Here is a 21,093-nt window from a genome sequence, read left to right as displayed (position 1 = left end):
GAAACATGCATAGTTTATAAATGACATATCTTATGGAAACTACAATCTTTTGTCATAAAATCGTTGTAATTAAGAGTTTAATCTGTTTTGAATAATTGTACTCAGACATCATAAGACCTCGCTGCAACAAAGCTTCATTTTAGTAATACTTATTTAATTAGATATTTAATATTGACACGGATAACTTGAGCGCAAATGCCCACAAAAGCGTGAGGTTTGTACGTGGTTAATTGAAATTAAACGTAAGACGCTATATGACTCCCTCACCAGGGAGGGGTGAGGCCGAGCTCATCCATTGGTTAGGGATTAAAATAAGCGTAAAGCCTCATTGGCTCTCAGCATTATTGTCAACCAATCCAAGCCACGTAGAGCCCCGCCCTTTCTACTCAAAGTTGGAGTGACGCCGTTGCGGCTCTCGCGTTCTGATTGGCTGGGAGGAGGCTGAGTGACAGGCAGCTGGCCGGCGGCTGGACGCCAGGCTTCCAGGGGGTTGCGAGCGCGGGCGCTGTCCGCAAGAGAACTGGTCCTGAAACGCGGGGGTGCACTAGCAAGCAGCCGCTCTCTCGGTGGATGCTTCGCTATTTTCGACACATTTAAAGCACCTCATCCTGCCCCTCCAATGTTTCGGGGTTTGAGCCAAGAGAAGAAACTCCTTTCCAACTCGTGCGGGACAGGGAAGCTGGAGTTGGGCAGAGAATCGCTTTAAAAACGGGGACGATTCTGAGCAAGTGCCTCGCTTGTCTTTTTTTCTTACGAGCTCGGTGGATATGACACTCGGACGGGGGAGCGCTCACTTGCCATTTCGACCTTTATTGATGAGACATCACGCAAGACAGGAATGGAAGACACAACTATTTGTGGATTTGTGACATTTGCAGTTAATGAAACAGATTTTTGATTTGTTTTTTAGTTTTTTGTTTGTTTTCGTGGTGAGACTAAGCGGAGAAAGTTGCGCCAAAGGTGGACCTGCACGACCGGAGACCTGAGCCCGCGGGGGCCAGGGAGGTCTTTTTAAACATTTTGAAACACTTTTGACGTGTTTTCCGATTTGGCATGAACGCCGTGAATATTAGCCGAACATTTTAAAAGATGAGTGTCATTACCGTTCTTTTTTTGACCGACTGTCGCCGCTCGTCCCACTGAGGACAGAATTTTGACACCACTTTTTTCGTTTCCATACAAATATTTTAAATATTTTTTTAATTTCTCAATGCTTCATTCATTTCACTTCAGTTGTGGACAGTAACAAGCGAACGAAACAAACAAAAATAGACTTGGTCTTTTTCTTTTTAAGGGAACTACTTTGCATCAACCGGAGGTCTATAAAATAGAGGTTGGCTCAAGTCTGCACTTTTTCTTTCTTTCTTTATTTTCTTTTTAAACCGGGGCCCTCGAGCCCCACCGCCCACATGGAGATCCACTGTAAGCACGATCCATTTGCGGCTATGCACAGTAAGTTTATCATTTAATTTTCTTATTTCTTGATTTTTGCATGCTCCCTCCATGCAGAAAAATACCAAGCTACACGGGTGCAATTGTAAAGCAACCTATTTGGTGCGCTGCAAAAAATATATTTTTTCCTTATTAAAAGTCTTCAGAACCTAATGACGTTTATATATATTATTTTTTATTCAAATGTTGATATAGTTTTAAATTATTTGGCAACAGAATGAGGGGAAAAAGCTCAAAACATTTAGTAAACATTTAATAATGACGTAGCTGTTTTTCTTTTATTAAATTATTTTTTGGGGAGTGTGTACTTAATTAATAAGACTTAAATTTACACATAGACACCAAGCATGTTTCAATTGTTGACCGCACTTTCCTTTCAAAGGAAAGACGTCGTTGTTGGGGGTGGGCGGTCAGAAAAGGGAGAGCGAGAGAGAAAGAGAGAGAGAAAAGGGAGTGAGGGAAGTGAAGAGCGGTTGTGTGAAGTCCATTGTGCTTTTGCATATAACTTGGATGGACAAACTGAACACGCTGCAGGTGCAACTGCATGTGGTCTTTGCATCAGAACGAGAATGGACGTTGTTGGTTCCTCAGTGGTGGAAACCCCCCTGCTCGGCCTCATGCAGGCATCTATAGCGCCATAGCCATTTATCAATCAAATAATAAATAAATTGATAAATAAGTAGTTTGTTTTTTATTTGCAATGCAAAGAGAATCATTAATTTACAATAGACATGTTTATTAGATGGTTGCTTGCAGAATAGGGGAGGGGAGTCGCGGTTTGTAATACTTGATCTATTTTGTTGGGTTTTTTGTAGTAATGAATTGTCCGGTGCATGGGTGCACGTTAATATATATCACATAGTTAGAACACAAATATGTCAAAAATCTTAAAGGTGCAGCCTAAAATCAGACGGAATTGTTATAAAACATTGACTACATTTATTTACATCGTTTCTTTGGGTTACTGAATTATATATAAAAAATATTTTAAAATGGTTTTGTCCCTGTGATATAATCCACCAATATTCTGTCTCCTTTAACTTTATTTTGGAGTTATAAATATCCACCAAACCTATTTTAAAATCACATAATGTTTGGACTTTTCATTTAAACGCCCACACAAAGAGTATAACAGGCATTTAAAGCATTTAATAGATATTGCATTCATTCATTTATACCACCGGTGAATCCCGGGGAGAAGCGTATTATGTGAATCACACACACACGCACATACACACGCACATACACACGCACGCATACGCACACACACTTGCACACGCACGCACGGAAAAACGCGCGCGCACGCGCACATCAAACGGCTAGAACAAATCGTGTTTCTTCTCACAGTAGTTGGCCCAAAGTCAATGATCCGCGGCGCTTGACGGCAACAGAGAAGTTCTGGGACGCTTTAAAACGATTACATCTAAAAATGTCAAAAGACAGAGTGAGAGAGGTTGCAATGAATCAACTTAGACGCGTGGAAATGCTTTTTTGGAAGTGTGTGTCTGTGTGCGTGCATGGGTGTACATTTCCTTAAACGCCGTTGGTAATATGTATTAGTCTCAGGACTATCTCCTTTTTTCTATGAACATAATATAAGCAGCAATTTCATCTGGCATATGTATGAAAGCATTCTTGAACCGATCCAACAGCTTGGAACATATATGTTCGATTTAAAAGGAACTGCTGCTGGTAATTGTGATGATAATGAGCTGAATATTGTAATGTTAAACATGCTTGCATCTTAAGTATGCATGGGTGTTTGGTGGCCTCAGATCGTGTATAATATATATATATATATATATATATATATATATATATATATATATATATATATATATATATATATATATATATATATATATATATATATATATATATATATATATATATATATATATATATAAAACATCGCACACATGGTGTAACACTTATTTTCTAGACCATAAATGATCCATAATTAGCCACAGTGAATGACTGAATAGCATTTTTTCTTTACGAAAAAATGTCCATAGCATGCAGAATAAAATCAAATAAGAAGAATAAAAAGGAAATTTGGCTTGCACATCACATATCTACACAGTGTTTGCGCAACGAAATTCACCTCATCAGTATTCTCACTGACAAAATCGCAAACAGCCCTGCAGCCCAGTTTTTTTTTTTCTTTTCAAAAACAGAACAAAAAAAGGTTAGTTTGTTGCAATTTTTCAGGCTTCAGGCTGTGACAGGCAGTGACACAGAGGAATGTGGCAGGAAAAGAGAGACAGAGAGCCTAATGGACCTTATTTTCTGGATGGGGGAGCTTAATGTATTCTTCTTTATCTCTGTTATTTTTTTTCCTCCTCCGGAAACGGTGAATCAATCAAACATTTAAGGAGGTGCTTTGCTCCCAAGTCAGCTCCTATAAAGGATATATAAATGAAAATACAACAGGGATGCATAATGACTCCTGGTCCCCATGGCTGGCAGGCTGGCCGGTTGTGTCCCCTCTGATTCTTGCAGGATAGAAAATGAAACTGCTACACGTGCCAAGAGTTCCTCCCTCTCTTGAGGTTCAAGCTTTTAGAGGAAGACCTTTTAGCCAATAGCCCAGATTTGGCAAAAATCTTTGTATCTAATTTGCAACAAAACCTCCCCAGCTGCCAGCTGTGATTGAATTCCTGAAAGCAAGTAGTTAATTTGTTTGGTCAGTGGCTTGAAATTACTTGGCCAATCTGTCACAGTTCGAAATATCAACCTCTAATTTACAACAGAATGTGCAAATGTTGATTTTGGAAGTAAAAGCGTGGCAAAGTAACGAGCACACGGGCATCATCAAATGGTGAGCACACTTTATGGAAGTTTTGTGCTATACAGTAATAAACATGCTCTTTTTTTTTTTGTTAAGGCAGTCGACCATCTCAAAATCGTACTCAAAACATTGCTTGTCCGGTTCATAAAGTTTTGATGATGGTGACACTTTCAGACTTTAGCAAATTCATTCACTTTCTTAATATTTTATATTGGAAAATGGATGCAAAATTGAAACTTCAACGTCAAGCTGTAAATCACAGGACGGATTGTGTTTGAATTGCAGTTGCGCACGTCCAATACATTGTGTTCTTAAAATTCCCCCTCCTAGCTGAGTTTAGAGGATAGAGAAATAAAATATGGACACATAACCCCAAAATCTCCACTCCAAGAATAGTCTAATGCAAACGGTAAATACCTAGCTAAGTGAATAAATAGTTATCTGGAGTTTGTGTGCGTGTCGCTCGGCAGACATTCTTCCCATTTCTATACAAAGCAAGGTTTTTTTATGGTCCAGCCCAGATAGGAAGAGTGAAAGAACCCATTTCATTTGCTCTTATCTGAAAGACGAGGCGAGAGAGAGAAGCAGCGGGAGACTTGTGTGCACACAGCAGGTTGCAGCAAAGTGGGCTTCTGTGGAAGAACAAATCATGATGAGATGAGGCATGGATGGCTTTTTACAAGTTAAGAATCGAGTGGAACCTCGACAAACACAAGGCATTACTTTGCAAGCTTTGATTTGTTCAGATTGCAAACCAATTTCAAAGAAATAGAATTGTAAAAGAAATGAGCTACTGGTGATATTAAAAGTAACAACAATAAAAACAGTGAGCAACGTTGAGGTGCTGCAACATTCTTAATTGTCACACAAAGTAGTAAAAGTAAAATACTGTAAATTAACTGGCACCTTAAGCAGGAAGTTGTGGCCTTTTCAATTTCTCGTGCCACTTCTTCTTTTCTCCCATTTTGCATCTCTCAACATGGTTTATTTTTGACAGAAAAATGAAATGTTTTGATGCTATTTAAGATACGCTAACATCATTGTGACTTTGTACATTAGAAGCGTACTTACATTGTGTTTGGGAAATGGCCGTCAACAGACTCTTGCATTGCTGGAACATGCCTTCAAGAATTCCATTGCTATAGATCAGTTGGTTTGATATTATTGTATAAAGAAAAATGGTTAAATAATGAAGGATACTGTTACCCTCCAAGGCTGAGGATAAGAAACTATTATGATGAGGAAAAAAAAAAAAAAACATCCCCGGGGTTTCACAAGAAGCCGGCTGATCATCATAATACTGCTGATGATTTCGAACAGAAAATTAAAAAAAAAAAAAGTGTTCTTGATCGACTGCCCCAATTTGGAAAGACCTTAGAGAAGATCAAAATGTTTTGATATCCCAATTTGGTTAGCAATACCTTTTTTTTTGTAGTTTGTAGTTCCCACGTGTCAGCATTCCTTAACCTGGTAGTGTCGAGCAATCCTGGTTAAGGCCTTGACGGATGCGACGTTGCTATCTTTGGAAAAAGTGATTGCCTTTTAAACTGTGGCAGCGGGGCATCTGCATAATGACTTTTCTTCTATCTAGAAAGAAATAAAGCAAGGAGGGAAGTGAAATAGCTTTGTTTAATTTCCAAGCACAAGACGTTGCAGACTTTCTCGTTGCATTTATCCCTCATGTGCGGATGTGTTTGTTTTGGAGCCTGCTGTGTGTTTACTTTATGGGGATGCAGAAAAGAAGAAAGATGTGGTCAGGTTCAGGGGAGGGCTTTGTATTTCAGGGGGTATCCCCCTGCAGGGGTCATGTATTTAAAATCTATTACCCTCACAGCTAGGATTAGAGTGTGCATGCGTGCGCGACTATGTGTGTGTGCGTGTGTTTCCCCGGAAGACACAATCACTATGGTAATATAAAAGCAGTGGATTACAGAAATGCTGGATTGCCTTTTGGTGCAACATATACTGTACATGAACATATTGTTGGGGAGAGGCGGAGACGTTGTCCTTTGTACATTTGTCGTGGCACTCATGCATGTTGGATTCATGTCGCCTGACTTGTTATTTTTGGCTCTGAATTAAATGATATATTTAGAGGTGCAATTGAATGAGAATCAATAGAAGCGCTATTTAAAATATTTTATTGTCAGTTTAGCAAACTGCACATCCTGATATAGCTATTTCTAACAGTTTGGTCAACTATGTTCAATATACAAAACTCCAATTGAAAGTTTGTAAACGCCAGTCACTTGGCGGAGGTCTGCCTTCTACATCCTGGATGTCATTAGAAAGGAGAGAAGTTGTGGTGTTTTATTCCAATTTGTTTCTATTCTGTCTCTTTAAACCGTCTTCCCTCAAGGGAATATTATTGGCGTCACTCAGACCCTTGTGGGTCAATAATTAATTGAAATCCCTTCATTTACTTGAAACTTAGCTTAGTCTGTTCTGGATAAAAGGAATAAAGCTAGTATTATGTTGGTAAGAAAGGATTTATTTAGGACATACGTATGCCTGAACTGTGTGCGTCTGTGTGTGTCTCTGTGTGTATCATTGGCAGTGAACTGTTGTGATGCAGTCGAGTTTGACTGTTAACATTTTAGTCATAAATCCTTTTAAATGTTTAGTGGCTTGTTCATCCATGTGGCTTGAACCATGTGACTTCAACTGTCTTATTTTTTTTTTTATAGGACATGGCGGCGTGAACCAGCTTGGCGGTGTATTTGTAAACGGCCGACCTCTTCCAGATGTTGTGCGACAGCGAATAGTAGAACTCGCCCACCAAGGTGTGCGTCCCTGCGACATCTCCCGCCAACTTCGGGTCAGCCACGGATGTGTCAGCAAAATACTGGGAAGGTATGGAAGACACGTATGCGCCGACACACGTGACTTTTGAACTCTGCAGTTATTATATAAAGATAATTAAGTTATTGAGAGTTTGGATCGTCGACGCTGATGCTATAGTGTCTCTGCTGCCAAGTTGCCAATTCCCTGAGCTTGCAAATTTCCACTGCCATCATCTCCTACTTGCTTTGGGTCTTGTTCATTTCCTTTTATACTGACTCACATTTCTCCTTTTCACCTTCTTCTCTGACGACTCTTTCCTTCACCTTTAAAAAGCCAATTTCAAAAGTAAATCCCGGGTCGTTCCGTCTGTCAGAGAAGAAAGGGGCACAATGTGAGGGAAAGATTCATCACTTTTTGGAATTAGCATCAAAATGAAAGTGGCACCATATTTCAGCACCACAAAATATAGCAAAAGGAGAATAGAGACAAGGATGGGGCAAGAAGGGGGGTGGGGGGGCGTGCTGAAGAAGAAGTGAGGAGAAGTAAAAAAGGAATTAGAAACGGAGAGACCATTTGTGGTGGCGGCAGGGAAGGATTAGCCACAGCGACCCTCAGCTATATCAAAAAATGTGTTGCTCATTGTTCTCCCTTGCTTCTTTTCTCTCCCTCTCTTTCGCTCCTTCTCTCAGTCTCCCCCAATCCCTCTCTCCCCCCTGTCCTGGCCGTTCAACTCACTGAAGCGTTACCGTGAGAGGTGGGTGGGTGGGTGGGGGGGAGGGAGGAGATCGAGGGATGCAAGGAAGGAGAGAGGCTTGTTTTATCCTCTTCTCTCTGTCTCTCCACTGCCGGCAGAACAAAAACACCAACTCTGCCTCCTTGTTTGTGAATGTGTGTGTGTGTGTGTCTCACATCGCTGCAGATATCAATAACCATGCTCATTTATTCACCAATGATTTGCCTGTGAATAATTTAAATTGTTTTCCACTACAAAAGAGATTGTTCCTTTTCCTTTAGCAATGTTTAAAGTCCAGCTGTGGAGAGTGAGAATGGGAAGCACGTGCGCATATACAAACACACACATGCACACACACAACAGGGAACTACACACTTAAGGAAACAAACATCACGGAAGGGATTACTCCACCGAGCAGTTGCGGTGAGAGAGAAAGAGCAGCAGGTTTAAGACTGAGTGACAGCTTGCATCCACACACAGCATCCCCCCCTATTCTGCAAGCAGGGTAGTGCATTAGCTGTCCTCCACCAGTCCCCCAGCCCACCCGTATCCCACCTGCCCCTTGCGCATGCAAATACATTCAAGCTGGAAAGAAAACTCCTGGATCTCTCTGTGCGAGCGTGTCTGTCAGTGTCACCCCTCATCTTGCATTTGACTGTCAGTGTGATACGCAGTCACGCCAAACGCGTCTGAGGTCACACAATTTCATATATAACTGGAGTCAAAACAACATTAACTGAATAAATGGAGGTTTTGTGTCACGCAAAAAAAACAGGATTCAAACCACAGCATCTCAGTGAGCATTTTTGTAAATGTGTGTGTGTTTTGTCCCATCTTATGTTTTTTTTTTTTCACAGAATGGTTATAAACAGTAACATATCTGGGAAATTATTGCAATGTAGCACTAGCCTAGCCACAAAAGTAGTGCATATAGGTCTCTGTCTGGTGTTTGCGCCGTTGTGAGCGTGACCACAGCCAACTAGCCTCCCGGCCAATGAAAGAGGCTTCTCTCATTCCCTTTAAAATCAGTCTTTTGCACTGTTTTCTGGAGTCCTCGCTAAAGATCGAGCATGCAGATGTCTTCAAGGAGATGCCATCTCTGAATAAAATTTGCCCACTGCTATTGAACAGACTTCAAAATCTCGCATCATGACCAACGCAAGCTTTCTCCCTGCTTTCCCAGGTACTATGAAACGGGCAGTATTCGGCCTGGTGTCATCGGGGGATCCAAACCAAAGGTTGCTACGCCCAAAGTGGTCGACAAGATTGCCGATTACAAACGCCAAAACCCCACCATGTTTGCCTGGGAGATCCGAGACAGGCTCCTGGCCGAGAGAGTGTGCGACAACGACAGCGTGCCCAGCGTCAGCTCCATCAACAGGTACTAAAGTGTGTGTGACAACTATTTGCGTGTCCTAACTTTACATCAACATAACTGCAGTGACAGTAAGTGTTTAGCAAGCAGCTTGTTGTGTTTATCTATTTCTGGGACAGCCTAGCTAAGAGGCCCCGGGTCTCCGTGTGTATGAAGTGGCTGCAGCTCAGTGGTTCAACACCGCCATACAATGACAAGGCTCTCCCTTGAGCATGCACGGAGCCAGAGAAAAGGGAGAGACAGTGAAACAGGAGAGAGAAGCAATGAGAAAAAGAGGCAGACAAAAGGGAGGAATAAGGGGACACAAAAGACGAAGGAGAGAAAGGCAAAGGGAGGGAAGACGGGGACAGGATGGAGAGGAGTTAAGGAGGAAAGGGAAAGAGGAAGAAAGGGGCTTGCATGAGCAGCCAAGCAGGAAGTGTGAGGCCCCTCTGCCATGTCAGCCGGCCGCAAGCCTCTCGGCGAACACACTCGCATGCTCACACACAACGTGGCTCCCACGACGGTCGTGTTCTCATGTCCTTGATGCCTCCCTCTCTCTTTCACACACACAAATGACCACTTCACACACATTCACGTCTGCTCTCTCCTCCTTGCAGGATCATTCGGACCAAGGTTCAGCAGCCACCGGGTCAAACGGGCTCAGTAGCGGCTCACAATTTAGGTAGGTCGCAAACCTGCTCTTGTCTGTCAAAGCACTTTCTACAGCAGCACTAATAATATCTGGATGTCTCGCGTGAAAGTAAAAATCAATTGATACTTTCTTATTGTTTACATAATTGTTGCCATTAATAGAACCTGCAACATTATAACGGTCCATTTTGGTATAGGATATTCTAAACAGAAAAAATATTAAATATTGCACAATAAAAAGTCTTTCACAACAGTTTGAAAATTTAAATAAATAGACCAACTATTTTTTGCACCCGTTTAAAAAACAAGGTTGTAAATAATTATTATTTTAATAATGGATTAATCAGTGAAGTATTTTACTGATTAATCAATGAATCATATAATAAGCAAAACATGTTTTCATGTCCACCCTCTTGTTCCAAAACAGGATGTTCATTCAAATTGACAGCTGGTTTGGTTTGAGGACGTCAGAAAACAATCATTGTTTTCCAAAGTAAAAAAAAAAAAAAAATTTTAAAAAATTGCAAAAACACAGCTAAAGAACCACACAAAAATAAGTATTAAAGTATTTTTTTGGCCTCTGTAGTTCACCATTCTTCAATTTTTGACTAATTAAAGTAACATAACCTGTGATACACGTGTCATTTCCCACGAAACTAATCATCACACTGCATAAAAGTTGAGCGATGACGAGAATCTAAATAACTATCGTGTCAAATCATGCCAAAGACTGAAGCAATACATCCTGTACTGTACGAGCATCACTGACTATCTCACTTGAAAATAAATATGAAAGCCTTTCTTTCCCCCTTCCGTCATTCTCGAAACCGGATTGTGTTTCAGTGTCTCTCATATCTTCATAATCACACATCGTCTATTAATCTAAATTAATTTCATAGGCACGGCTTGCCGGCTCTTCCTTTTACACACAAACACAGATACTACGCACATACTCACAAGCTTGCAGATTATCCAGATAAACGGGTTCCCGCTCCCAGGTGGAAAATTGAACATTTCGATTTGCAGAATAAAAGCATTACAGTCAGATAAAAAAACAATAAAAAATACAGTGGAGAGGAAAAGAAAAGGAAAATCAGATAATTGAAGTGCTAAATCAACTGATAGGAAAAGGTAAGATATGCATTCATTATCATCTCCTTGTTGACAAAAGTGTGACAGAGTGGTGGGGGGCTTGATCCTTGGGTTTGTTGTGTGTGTGTGTGTGTGTGTGTGTGTGTGTGTTTGTTTGAAAACTTCCTCTTCTAGTTCTTGTTCTTCTGTGTTGTTGTGGGACGGCAAGGGGGGGGGGGGGGGGGGGGGGTCCACTGGGAGGAAGGATTAGGATGTCTTCCTCCTCACCTTTCTGTCTCTCATGGGATACCATACTGTCACTCAGCCCCTTGCTTGCTCATAAGGGCACAGAGATAAGGAGACCAGGCATGAGTGACTGTATGTTGCATATGTGTGTGTGTGTGTCTAAAGAAATGACAAGTATGTTGTTGTCGCGTCGCCTGGCGAAGAACTTGCCCCCCCTCAGGGCGCTTTAAGGCTACAGGGAGCGACAGTTCTTGACAGTGCCCCCCTCCACTGAGTTTTTTTTTTGTGCTTCTGGTTCAGCTTCATGGACATGTTAACTGTGCAAAGTGTTTAGAAAGAGAGTCGGGATTAAAATAATGTCACAAGTCAATGATGTTGACAAGAAATTGGGAAACATGAGACTAAAGTGGTACCTTGAGATATGCCAAATCCAATTTATAAGTTTTTATTAGTTTTCTTTGTGGTATGTGACTATTTATTTTCACTTTACAGGGACTTTAAACTATTTTATGAGAGTACTGCATAATTTAGACAACATAGGGGGGGGTTAAGGTTAAGGTTAGTGCCGCTAACCCGAAGCACCCACATAAGATCTCAGAATGACAAACGTCCAACAAATCAAATTTTCTTTGCCGACAGCGACATCAGTGGCGGCTACGCAGGTCTCTGCGGTGACCAGCGACTCTGCCGGCTCTTCGTATTCCATCAGCGGCATTCTGGGTATCAGCTCAGCTGCTGATATTGGCAAGAGGAAGCGGGATGAAGGTGAGTTTAACAGGAATGTCTTTGCTTACTTACTTATGCTTACTTATTCTGCTCACATATGTATTTTGACAAGTGCGCAACAAACATAAACACATTACAGATCGCCTCAGGATCTCCCTCATTTCCTTTCCAGTATAGAAATCCCAGTTGGGAATAGCTGCGCACATGACGATCAATGACAGATGTGTGTGCACGTGCAACACCTGAACACAACACCATACATCTTCATTCACAAACCCTGCTGGAGAGCCATTTAGAGGAAGTTTATTCATACGCTATTGATCCCAATCGTTTTTACTCTTGATCAATGTTGTACGCCTGTCAGTGGCGGTGGGAACGTGTGTGAGGCCGCTGGCGCACAGTACATGTTACTGTATGTTAATGAGCACGTGTGTGTGACTGTCTATGTGGTTCTGTCAATGGCATTAAAAAGCCATCACGCAGACAGACTCCTACGGTAAATGAGACAGGACCAGATGTCTGAACAGGGGGGTTCGAGTGTTGGCAAACACCACTGGGGGCTGCCATCCAACCCTCCCCCTCGCCCACCTCCACGCACAGCGCAAAACATTAGGTACACCTGCACAATCTAATGAGGTTCAGTACTTGAGCCATATTTAAAATTGTGTCTTTGGAACAATAACTATTTTGATTACGTCAAGAATCATCTTAGGAGTTTTTACTTTTATTTTGTCTGTCTTATGTAGCTTCATTCATGGGATAACCAAAACACCCCACAGTCATCACTGCCAAATACAACTACAACAATAAGCATAGGCCGCTTATCTCTCTACTTGTGTCAATCAAAAGCAAACCCTGTTAGATTTGACAGATCACGTTAGATGTACCTCGTTTGGTGTCCAGTTGTAAAACATCTCAGCAGACAAGAATCAAAAAGCCAGGTTAGGTTACAGGCTTGTTACACGTCAACAGAATACAAGACTTTAAATGAGAAAATCAAAAACCTGATTCTGCCTCATTAAGAATAAGATTGATTTCAGATTTCAGATTGAAATGCAAGGCGAGCTCCGTGGCGTCTAAACTTCAACTAGTTGACTGATTGCTTCACCACTACTGCACACTTTGTTTAACAAGTTAACTTGATTTGCGATTGTTGGCAAAAACTAGCATCTATTTTTCAGTCCATTAACTATCATCATTCTATGTTCACATAGATTTTGGAGTCTGTCAAAGAGACATCATTTACAGGGAACAGAGCCATCCTCATTAGGGTAGCAGTGAATATCTATGCTATTGTTCAGCTGACAAGTCCAAATATCTGCTATGAAAATGACCCATAATTGGGATCCTTTAGTTGGAGACCGGCTTCCTTTGACACGAATAATAATTGTCATCTTGTATAAAAGAACTATTATGCGTACGTGCACTCGCGACTGTGCCACAGACTCAAACACGAGCGCTGTAATCTAATTAGTAGCGTTATTGTTCCACACTGTTCTTTATGTGTAACATGCTGATTGTTCGACTGAACTTTCAAATTCAAATGGCACATTTCACTGAAGCATCCAGGAAGTGTTGTTCGTGCTTGTGCCACCAGCCTCGCTGCAGCAGAGGTCTGCCCGGTTGACTCGGTGGTCTAATTAACAGCATTGCTAATCACAGCTTCCATTAGAGCAACCCCCGCTGGATAATGACACACACGCACAGCGAGGGGCGACAGGAGGAACAGCATGCAGCGACATGGATAGACATACGCAAATAGGATACAATTATTCAGTCTTAGATCCATTTATTGGCCCAGGGAGACATTTGAATGAATGGAGGCAAAAACCAAGACCTGCTACTCAACAAAAACATAACATTTGTAAGTATAGTTTTCAAAAAATTGATTTCAGCACCCCCACTACTAACACCACTACTTTTTATAACAAATTCCAAAGAGCCACATTTTTCTTCAGGCTCGTCAATTTCAGAGTGAAATAAACTTGTGCTCAGGAAATTCACTTTTTTTTTCTCCTATGCTCAAATTTAGTCTGCACCTGCTACTTTAGCACACAACAGCCACAAGAAAGTTGTGTGCGTGTGTGTGTATGTGTGCAGGAAGAGTGTGTGGGGGTAAAGCCCCTGATGACCTGTGCCCCCCCAACCAAAGCAAGGGGAAGTAGGGGGTTGGGGCTAGGCTGGGGGGGGCAGAATGTAGATGAATGCGAATGAATGGAAGAACTTGACTTGTGGGGCCAAAAGGGGACTATTGTATCTTGACCTATTATCTTACAAGTTGTGTGTGTGTGTGTGTGTGTGTTGGGATGTGTGTGTGTGTGTGTGCGTTGTTCTTGTTTTTCTAGTGACACTTGCAAAACACTTTTTAACCACCGATGAGACGATTACATCCAGGTGTTGCTTAAAACAAAACTTTAAATAATTTTAGTGGGAATATTAAACCAGCACGGCAAATTGACCTTTGAACCCCCTGTGCATCCACTGTGACATGCAACAGCTTACCGGATAAAAGATACTGGGAATGAGCATGAGGTGGCTCAGTCAAGAGGGGAGGATGCAGAAGAAGGGGTGGGTGGGTGGGGGTCGTCTCTGCCCTTCACCCCAAGTTCCTCTAGTCTCTCCCACCCTCTCCCCGCCAAAAAAAACTTTGATCACTGGAGTTTGCAAAGGCCATGCACACTCACATGCAAGCTGCCACTGTGAGGTCACACTCACAGCCTTTGTGCTGTCTGTGTCAGGGATTCCCTATCACTGTGCTGCACATTTGTGTCCCATGAGAAAACATCAGGTATGCCACGGAAAATTACCCAGTTTTACTTATTTGGTCTAAATATTCATTATTCTACATTCAGAGACAGTGTACGTGCACTCATAAAAACTGGCCCAATTTTGTGCCGGTGCAAGTTTCCTTTTGTGAGCTTGAGACCATGCTGGGCGGAGTGAGGCCATATGCTTTTACACGACCCTGGCACACCTGACAATTTGGCGGCTAAAAGTAGACTCAACTTTAGACCAGCTGAAATCAAGTCTAAGTTGTGGCGCAAAGAAGATTATACTTTTAAAATCACCCTCCTTGACCACGGCACAACTATATCAAGTTTGTATTCAAGGAAAATGCGAGTAAGCTGAAACAAGATTGTCATTATTTAAGTATCGCGATGCTCTGTGTGGTAAGAAAATTATATTATTAGATATAAATATATCTCCTGCAAACACACATACACACACGCGCAATACTTATATACTCCAACAGGTGAGCCATCTTCCTGATTGTACGTATTCCATGTAGGTGGGTTGTTGAAAAATCTCAACAGTGGGTGAAAAGAATGATAGAGGGAGTAAGAGAGGGAAAGGAGGCGGAAGGTAGAAAAAAACAAAGGCAAAGGATAGAACAATAATGGCTCATTGTTTGTTTTGTTCTGCTCGAAAGAAGAAGGAAGAGAAACACTTCCCTTCTGAGACAAACTCACAGAGATAGAGGCAGCTGTGTGTGTACGTGTGTGTGTGTGTGTGTGTCTGTGTGCATGCGTGAGTGTGTGCGTGTCCAGCGGTGAATAGGATTTAACCCGTCACGGCAATGAGTTTCTTTAGCCATCCATGGATACAATGAAACCAGCCGGATATCAAGCTACGCACCCGCCCAGCCTGCCACACAAGCACTTTTACGCACACACACACACGCACACACACACTCACCCAGATGAATGGCCAATATTGATCATCATAAATACAAAGCTTTGTTCTTACTTGTAGTTTGTGCTGTTTCTCCAGGATCTCCTGATGCTTTGTGGTTGCACAAGCATGGGTCCAACATTGAGAGTGTCTATTTGTATGTGTGTGTGAGAGTGAGTGACGGAGAGACAGCAGAAAGCAATAAGCTGGCTGAAATGGTGCCATCAGAGCTACATGATTGATCAATTGAATTCCATCATGGGGACCGGCCGACAGGATTAAATGGGTCGCCGTGGGTTACCAGGCTAAAGCACCATACTGGCTTTATCTCTACCCTGATTGGTCTGTCACCACCAGAGACCTGCGGACCTTACACCCACACTGCACCAACCGTGCGTGTGTGTGGTTGTGTGTTATGAGAAGAAGTGGAGAACGAGAGATTATGATCAAGGAGTGTGTTTGTCAGAGTAGATGAAAGAGGTTTTGTGTACTGAAGGTAGGGTGACTTCTTTTTTTCTTTCTGCAACACTATATTGTGAGGGTGAACCACCAAGAGTGATGTTGGTGTTTCTTAGACTGTAAGACTGACCTTTGACATTGCAAAGTTAGCATCCGGTCTCCATACCAACAGTAATTGCAAAACTCTACAAGTAATGTTAACTTCCATATAATTTTGCCACTTGCTGTCGACTGAAATTATCATCACAGTTGCTCAGGGCTCAGAACCAATCATGGCTCAGCTTGCAAACACTCACATGACCAAACACAGAAAAGAGGAGAGCCATGATTGGTTGTTACCTGAGCTCTGAGCGACTGTGATGTCATTTTCAGTGATTAATTGTACATGAAAAACAAAAGTTATTATATTAAATATAGACAAAATATGCTTTTGTAAGTAGTACTTAGTATTGGAGCAGATTAATCGACAACGAATCGATTATCGAATTAATCGACGTTACTAATCGAGTAATTGTTTACAGGCATTGTTTACCTTAGTCTGATGGAAAAAATGCTTCTCAAACTGGTGGGACAGAAAAACGTTTTGCAACGCTGCTCTAACATCGATTTGCAAGCCACAGGCAAGGCAATGACGATAGTCTCACGTCTGTCCAAACGATATCGAAAAAAATTAAGTGTTTGGTGACTTTTGAGAAACCCTGAAATGTAAGTGCCATCCTCCTATTAACACATTTTAGCATTCACGGTCATGAGTACGTGGTTATCATAACCAATAGAAACAATGGCCATAAAAATGCATCATTTTTCCTCCCACAACACTCAATTGTTACTCTTCTAGATCCAACTGCTCAAATTCATTTTCAGTCCAAATCGAAGAAAGAAATATTTGAGGCTCCTTGAGCCCTCTTCGCTGCCTGTCTGTCATATCCCCACTGAACAAACACACTCCCTCCCGCACGGTGACCCCAGGACTAAAATAGGCTCTCAGGAGCAGTTTGGAGCAATGAATTGTCTCTATATAACGGGGGAGATTTTCACCCTCATCCCCTCATGCCCACCTTTCCCCTTTTTCTCTTTTTCTATTTCTCAGGTTCTCCCTTTTCTAATCATTTGCGGGCTGCGACTTTTCAGAGTTCTTATAATTGTCTCGTTGGGTCCTTCAGCCTTGCAATAACTGCAGGATACGAGAGCTCACCGTCTAATACTGATACCGCGGCAATATATATTTGGTGTCGGGGGTGTGTATGGATGAGCTGACCGGAATGATGGAGAAGAGAGAGGGGGTGTGCTTCTGAGAGATCAGAAAGGAGAGACAGCGTGTGCCTGGTAATGGCTTGCATTTGTATAGCATTTTCTTGCGGTCTCCACAATCGATGCTTTTAAATCACCCCGCTGAGGTTCATTAAATTCTTTTGCAGAGATTTATTTTATCAGCCGCCTCTCTCTGCCCGCCTCCTTCAAATTTCCCAATCTGATACCCGCAACAGAACCACTAACACCCTCCTCATATCCCTCCTGTAAATTGCCTCTGTCTGGCGCACTTCTCAACATGGACATTTCCTCGGTCCCCTTTCAGGTCTGCAGGAGTCGCCGCTGGCCAATGGGCACAGCCACAGCGGGCGGGACTTCCTCAGGAAGCAGATGAGAGGGGAGCTGTTCTCGCCGCAGCAGATCGAGGTATTGGACCGCCTGTTTGACAGACAGCCCTCCTGTCCGATCCAATCCAGCTCTGACCTCTATGCGAGCCCAGACCCTGGCAAGGTAAGGGCGTGGCACAGTGCAGAGTTTGGGGGACAGGCCAGTAAAACTGTAGGACTTCTCTTTGTCTACTCGGGTTGCGCTTTTGACTCATAGTTGACCTGAGTTAGCGCTCAATAATGGATTCGTTTATGTTTCAAGAGAATTTCTTTGAATGTTCTAATGAAATTAACATAATTCCTTACATAACTAGCAGTGAAGAAGAGACAGGAGCATTTAACAAAGGTATATATTGTACTACTAAGTGGCCCAAAAAAAAAAAAAATCAATTTGCGGCTTGAAACAAACCAGCCAGCAAGTGTTGGCTTCATAAAGTCCAGTTTTTCTTGTAACGTACACCTTGAAAATGAATTTTTAATCATGCCCAATATCATCCTCCCCTATAAATTAGTCTTTGGTACGCATTTTAATCTCAACCAATTAGAGTGATACACAGATTAACCAATCAGATGATTCATGAGAGTGCTGAAAAAAATCTGATTTCTTAAAGAAATTGTGAATTCAACGGTGTGCATGTGGTCGACACCAGCACTTGAAATATTCACATCTCCCATCTGATTGGCTCTTTTGGTTCAGATGAGGTCTGATAAGTAACCATTTCGGACCATACCTCTGTTTCTCTAAACTGCCACACAAGCGCGATTGGATATAGTCCCAAATGTGAGCATCAGACAAAATGTTTGCACGACATTGACTACCTTGAAAGACCTCACCATGTAATTTCAAACAAAATGATTGCTACCAACTAGCTACCCTCATCAAGCCTAAAGTGAAGTTAATTAGTTTTTTTTAGTGCTGCTTTTTATCGTGAGCGAGCTTCCTTCATATGAATGCATCTTGGGAATATGGAGCATGGAGCACAAACAAAAAGACACTGCGTCAAGGTGTGTCCGCATCTTGTTGTTGCATTTATATTGACCTCACGCCCTTTGCCAGCCGTGCAGTAATGTAAATGTGAGTGGAATGGACAGATGTAATAACAAAACAAACAAGAACCTTGCATTTGTATTCCGTCAGATGCTTCTAAAGCGCACTGCTCAGGTTGATATTAAGGAAATAAATTTGCCAAAGTCGCAAAATGACAATTATTTTTGTCCCACCTTTAAATACATGCCTCTTTCACTTTTATTGACTTGATCAGTGTCAAGGGCAAGAGAACAAACACACTGGTCGAGTCCACGGCATGTAGAAACACAAGATAGGCTACAGCCTTAGACCTTAAGGGCAGAGTTGGCTTTTTTAACCCATTCATTTTGTTTTGACCAACATGGAGAGTGGAGTGGCGCAGGGCGAGAGGTCGACAGGGATTGGCTGAAGTAGCTCTATAGACTTTGAGTCAAGAGTATAATACCCGTGATTCATAGGTCAATGTCCTCTCTGAGCCAAGTCAAGCCGCTGAGGTCCGATGGCAGACAGGTTTGTTAAACGCCGGGTCGCCCTGGGGTCAGACTGGCTTTAGCAGCCGCATTGTGATTACAAAGAGGTGCAAGTGAACGCACACACACACATTGAAGTCTACATTCCGATCTGTCCCTCTCCGTCCGCTCCCCTCTATCATCTGGTCAAGTCAACGAACCCCCCCCTCATTTTTTTCCCAGCCTGAATTTCCCAGAGGGAATGATTGACAGTCATACGCTTAACACTGACAGCCACAGCTCAACCTCTTTTTTGCCGGCGATCTTTGTATGTGGGTGTGTGTGTGTGCGTGTGTGTGTGTGTGTGCAGGTTCTTGCCTTTCTATCTTTGTGGGAATCAATTTAAATGCGTGCATAGTTAGAGTGGCCATTGAAATAGGGTTTAGTTGTGTTTCATTTTAAAGTTAGTTTGGGACTTTACTGTGATTTTGAAATTTGCATGTAGGTGAGGAGAAGTCTGTGAATGTATATAAATACAGTTTACTAGTCTAATTTCTAGGCAACGTTAAAGACTATAGCAGGGGTCACCAACCTCAATAAATCTATAATCTAATTCTTTTGACCCTAAATTACCTTTAATTGTAAGTTATTATTAATTCTAAATGAACTTCCTTTATCAAGACACTTATTTTTAAGAACAGTCATGCAGGATGTACTGTCCTAAACTTTCTCCTTTTAAATAATTAGCATATCTTTTTTTTTTTAACAGTATCTCATTTGAGTAGTAATCATTTGCTCACCTCCCTCAGAAGCTGATATTTTTTCCTCTGTCATCAAACCACACTCATCCATCCTTTTCTTTATCTTTTTTTTCTCCCTCTCACCATAGTCTATTAAGCCGGCACAATTAATTTGCAGGCGCATGGTGGAGGGTGTGTCTGCACGTGTGCTTGTCAGACAGAGTTCATTTGAATTTCCCTTCAATCACTTCCCATTAGTCAGGTGATAAATCAGCTCAGATGATGGCAGCTCCCACCCATCTATACCGCACCAGGTCCCAATGCCTACTATTCTGCCTTGTTTTCAATTTGGAAAGCACAATTCAGTCTTCAAGAAGGTAAAGATGAAAAAAATTATATATTTTTTGTTTTATTTAGGAACATGGAAGTGTTGAGTGGAGGTGAAATGCACGTTCCCGTGGAGCCCCATTGCGCTCGTTTTGATGATTTCCTTCCTCCCCACTCCCTTTCTCGGGCCATCTGTGTGAATTGTATTTGTTTACAATCAAGCCTTTTTCCATCAGGAGAACACAAGAATGTGGAGAGTGAAGGCGACAAAGACAGAGATGGAAAAATGGGGTGCAATTTGGCGAATGGGGAAAAGGGGAAATACCATTATGCAAATGTCCTCCTGCAACATGGCAAGGTGCTTGCGTGCGAGTGTGTGGCGGCGGGTCGGTTAAGGCTCATCACTTATTGATGTGAGATCCAAAGCATTGCCTCACTAGCTGCAGAAAGCAATAGCTGATGAGAGCAAATGGCAAATAAGCAAACATGTCACAGTGGCGTGGTGAATTTTCAGTCATTAGACCGTTACCAATCTTTTATTCATTATTGAAATATTTATATCTTATTGACATTTTTGTTTTGACCAGGGGACCATTTATAAAAATGTTCTTTTTTCCCTGACTCAACATTAGATACACCATATTTAATCTAATGAGATCTGTAGCAAAAATTATATCAAAGATTCTGCTTGGAAATACTTGGATTAGGTTGACATTGTCAGGTATTTATGATTGTGATATTAGTTCGCATACCAAGTGTATATGATTTATACATGAGCGTGTAATCGAGATTAGGGCTAAGGGAGGACTTCATTTACTTTTCTTCACATGACTTTTTTTTTTACATTTTCCTTTAGATCCCACTGAATTCATGAATCTTAAAGACAAAACTGATGATTTCTGATACTTTCCAGGATACACAGTACCTATTTGGTTAGCAAGTACTACATTCCATGACTGCTGACAAAGGCA

At 41.8% G+C, this 21,093-nt stretch overlaps 1 protein-coding gene across 2 annotated transcripts in view; it reads left to right on the top strand.

Moving 5' to 3' along the window:
* Positions 1-388: 388 nt before the first annotated feature.
* The window catches only part of pax5 (paired box 5), a 29,238-nt gene continuing 8,533 nt past the window's right edge, over positions 389-21,093 (top strand). Inside the window, exons 1-6 of one of the 2 annotated variants that reach the window (XM_049719775.2) lie at positions 389-1,452; positions 6,931-7,096; positions 8,944-9,141; positions 9,735-9,799; positions 11,725-11,850; positions 17,519-17,619. In XM_049719775.2, the coding sequence (XP_049575732.1) occupies positions 1,410-1,452; positions 6,931-7,096; positions 8,944-9,141; positions 9,735-9,799; positions 11,725-11,850; positions 17,519-17,619 (699 nt within the window). In that variant the 5' untranslated portion in view covers positions 389-1,409. Of the gene's footprint in view, positions 1,453-6,930; positions 7,097-8,943; positions 9,142-9,734; positions 9,800-11,724; positions 11,851-17,518; positions 17,704-21,093 lie in introns of both variants that reach the window. The other variant, XM_049719774.2, reaches the window with a different exon arrangement.

This window comes from Syngnathus scovelli, chromosome 5 (assembly GCF_024217435.2).
Source record: "Syngnathus scovelli strain Florida chromosome 5, RoL_Ssco_1.2, whole genome shotgun sequence".
Classification (NCBI taxonomy): domain Eukaryota; kingdom Metazoa; phylum Chordata; class Actinopteri; order Syngnathiformes; family Syngnathidae; genus Syngnathus; species Syngnathus scovelli.
Note: the sequence above shows the minus strand (reverse complement) of the source record. Positions and strands in the feature narration are given on the sequence as shown.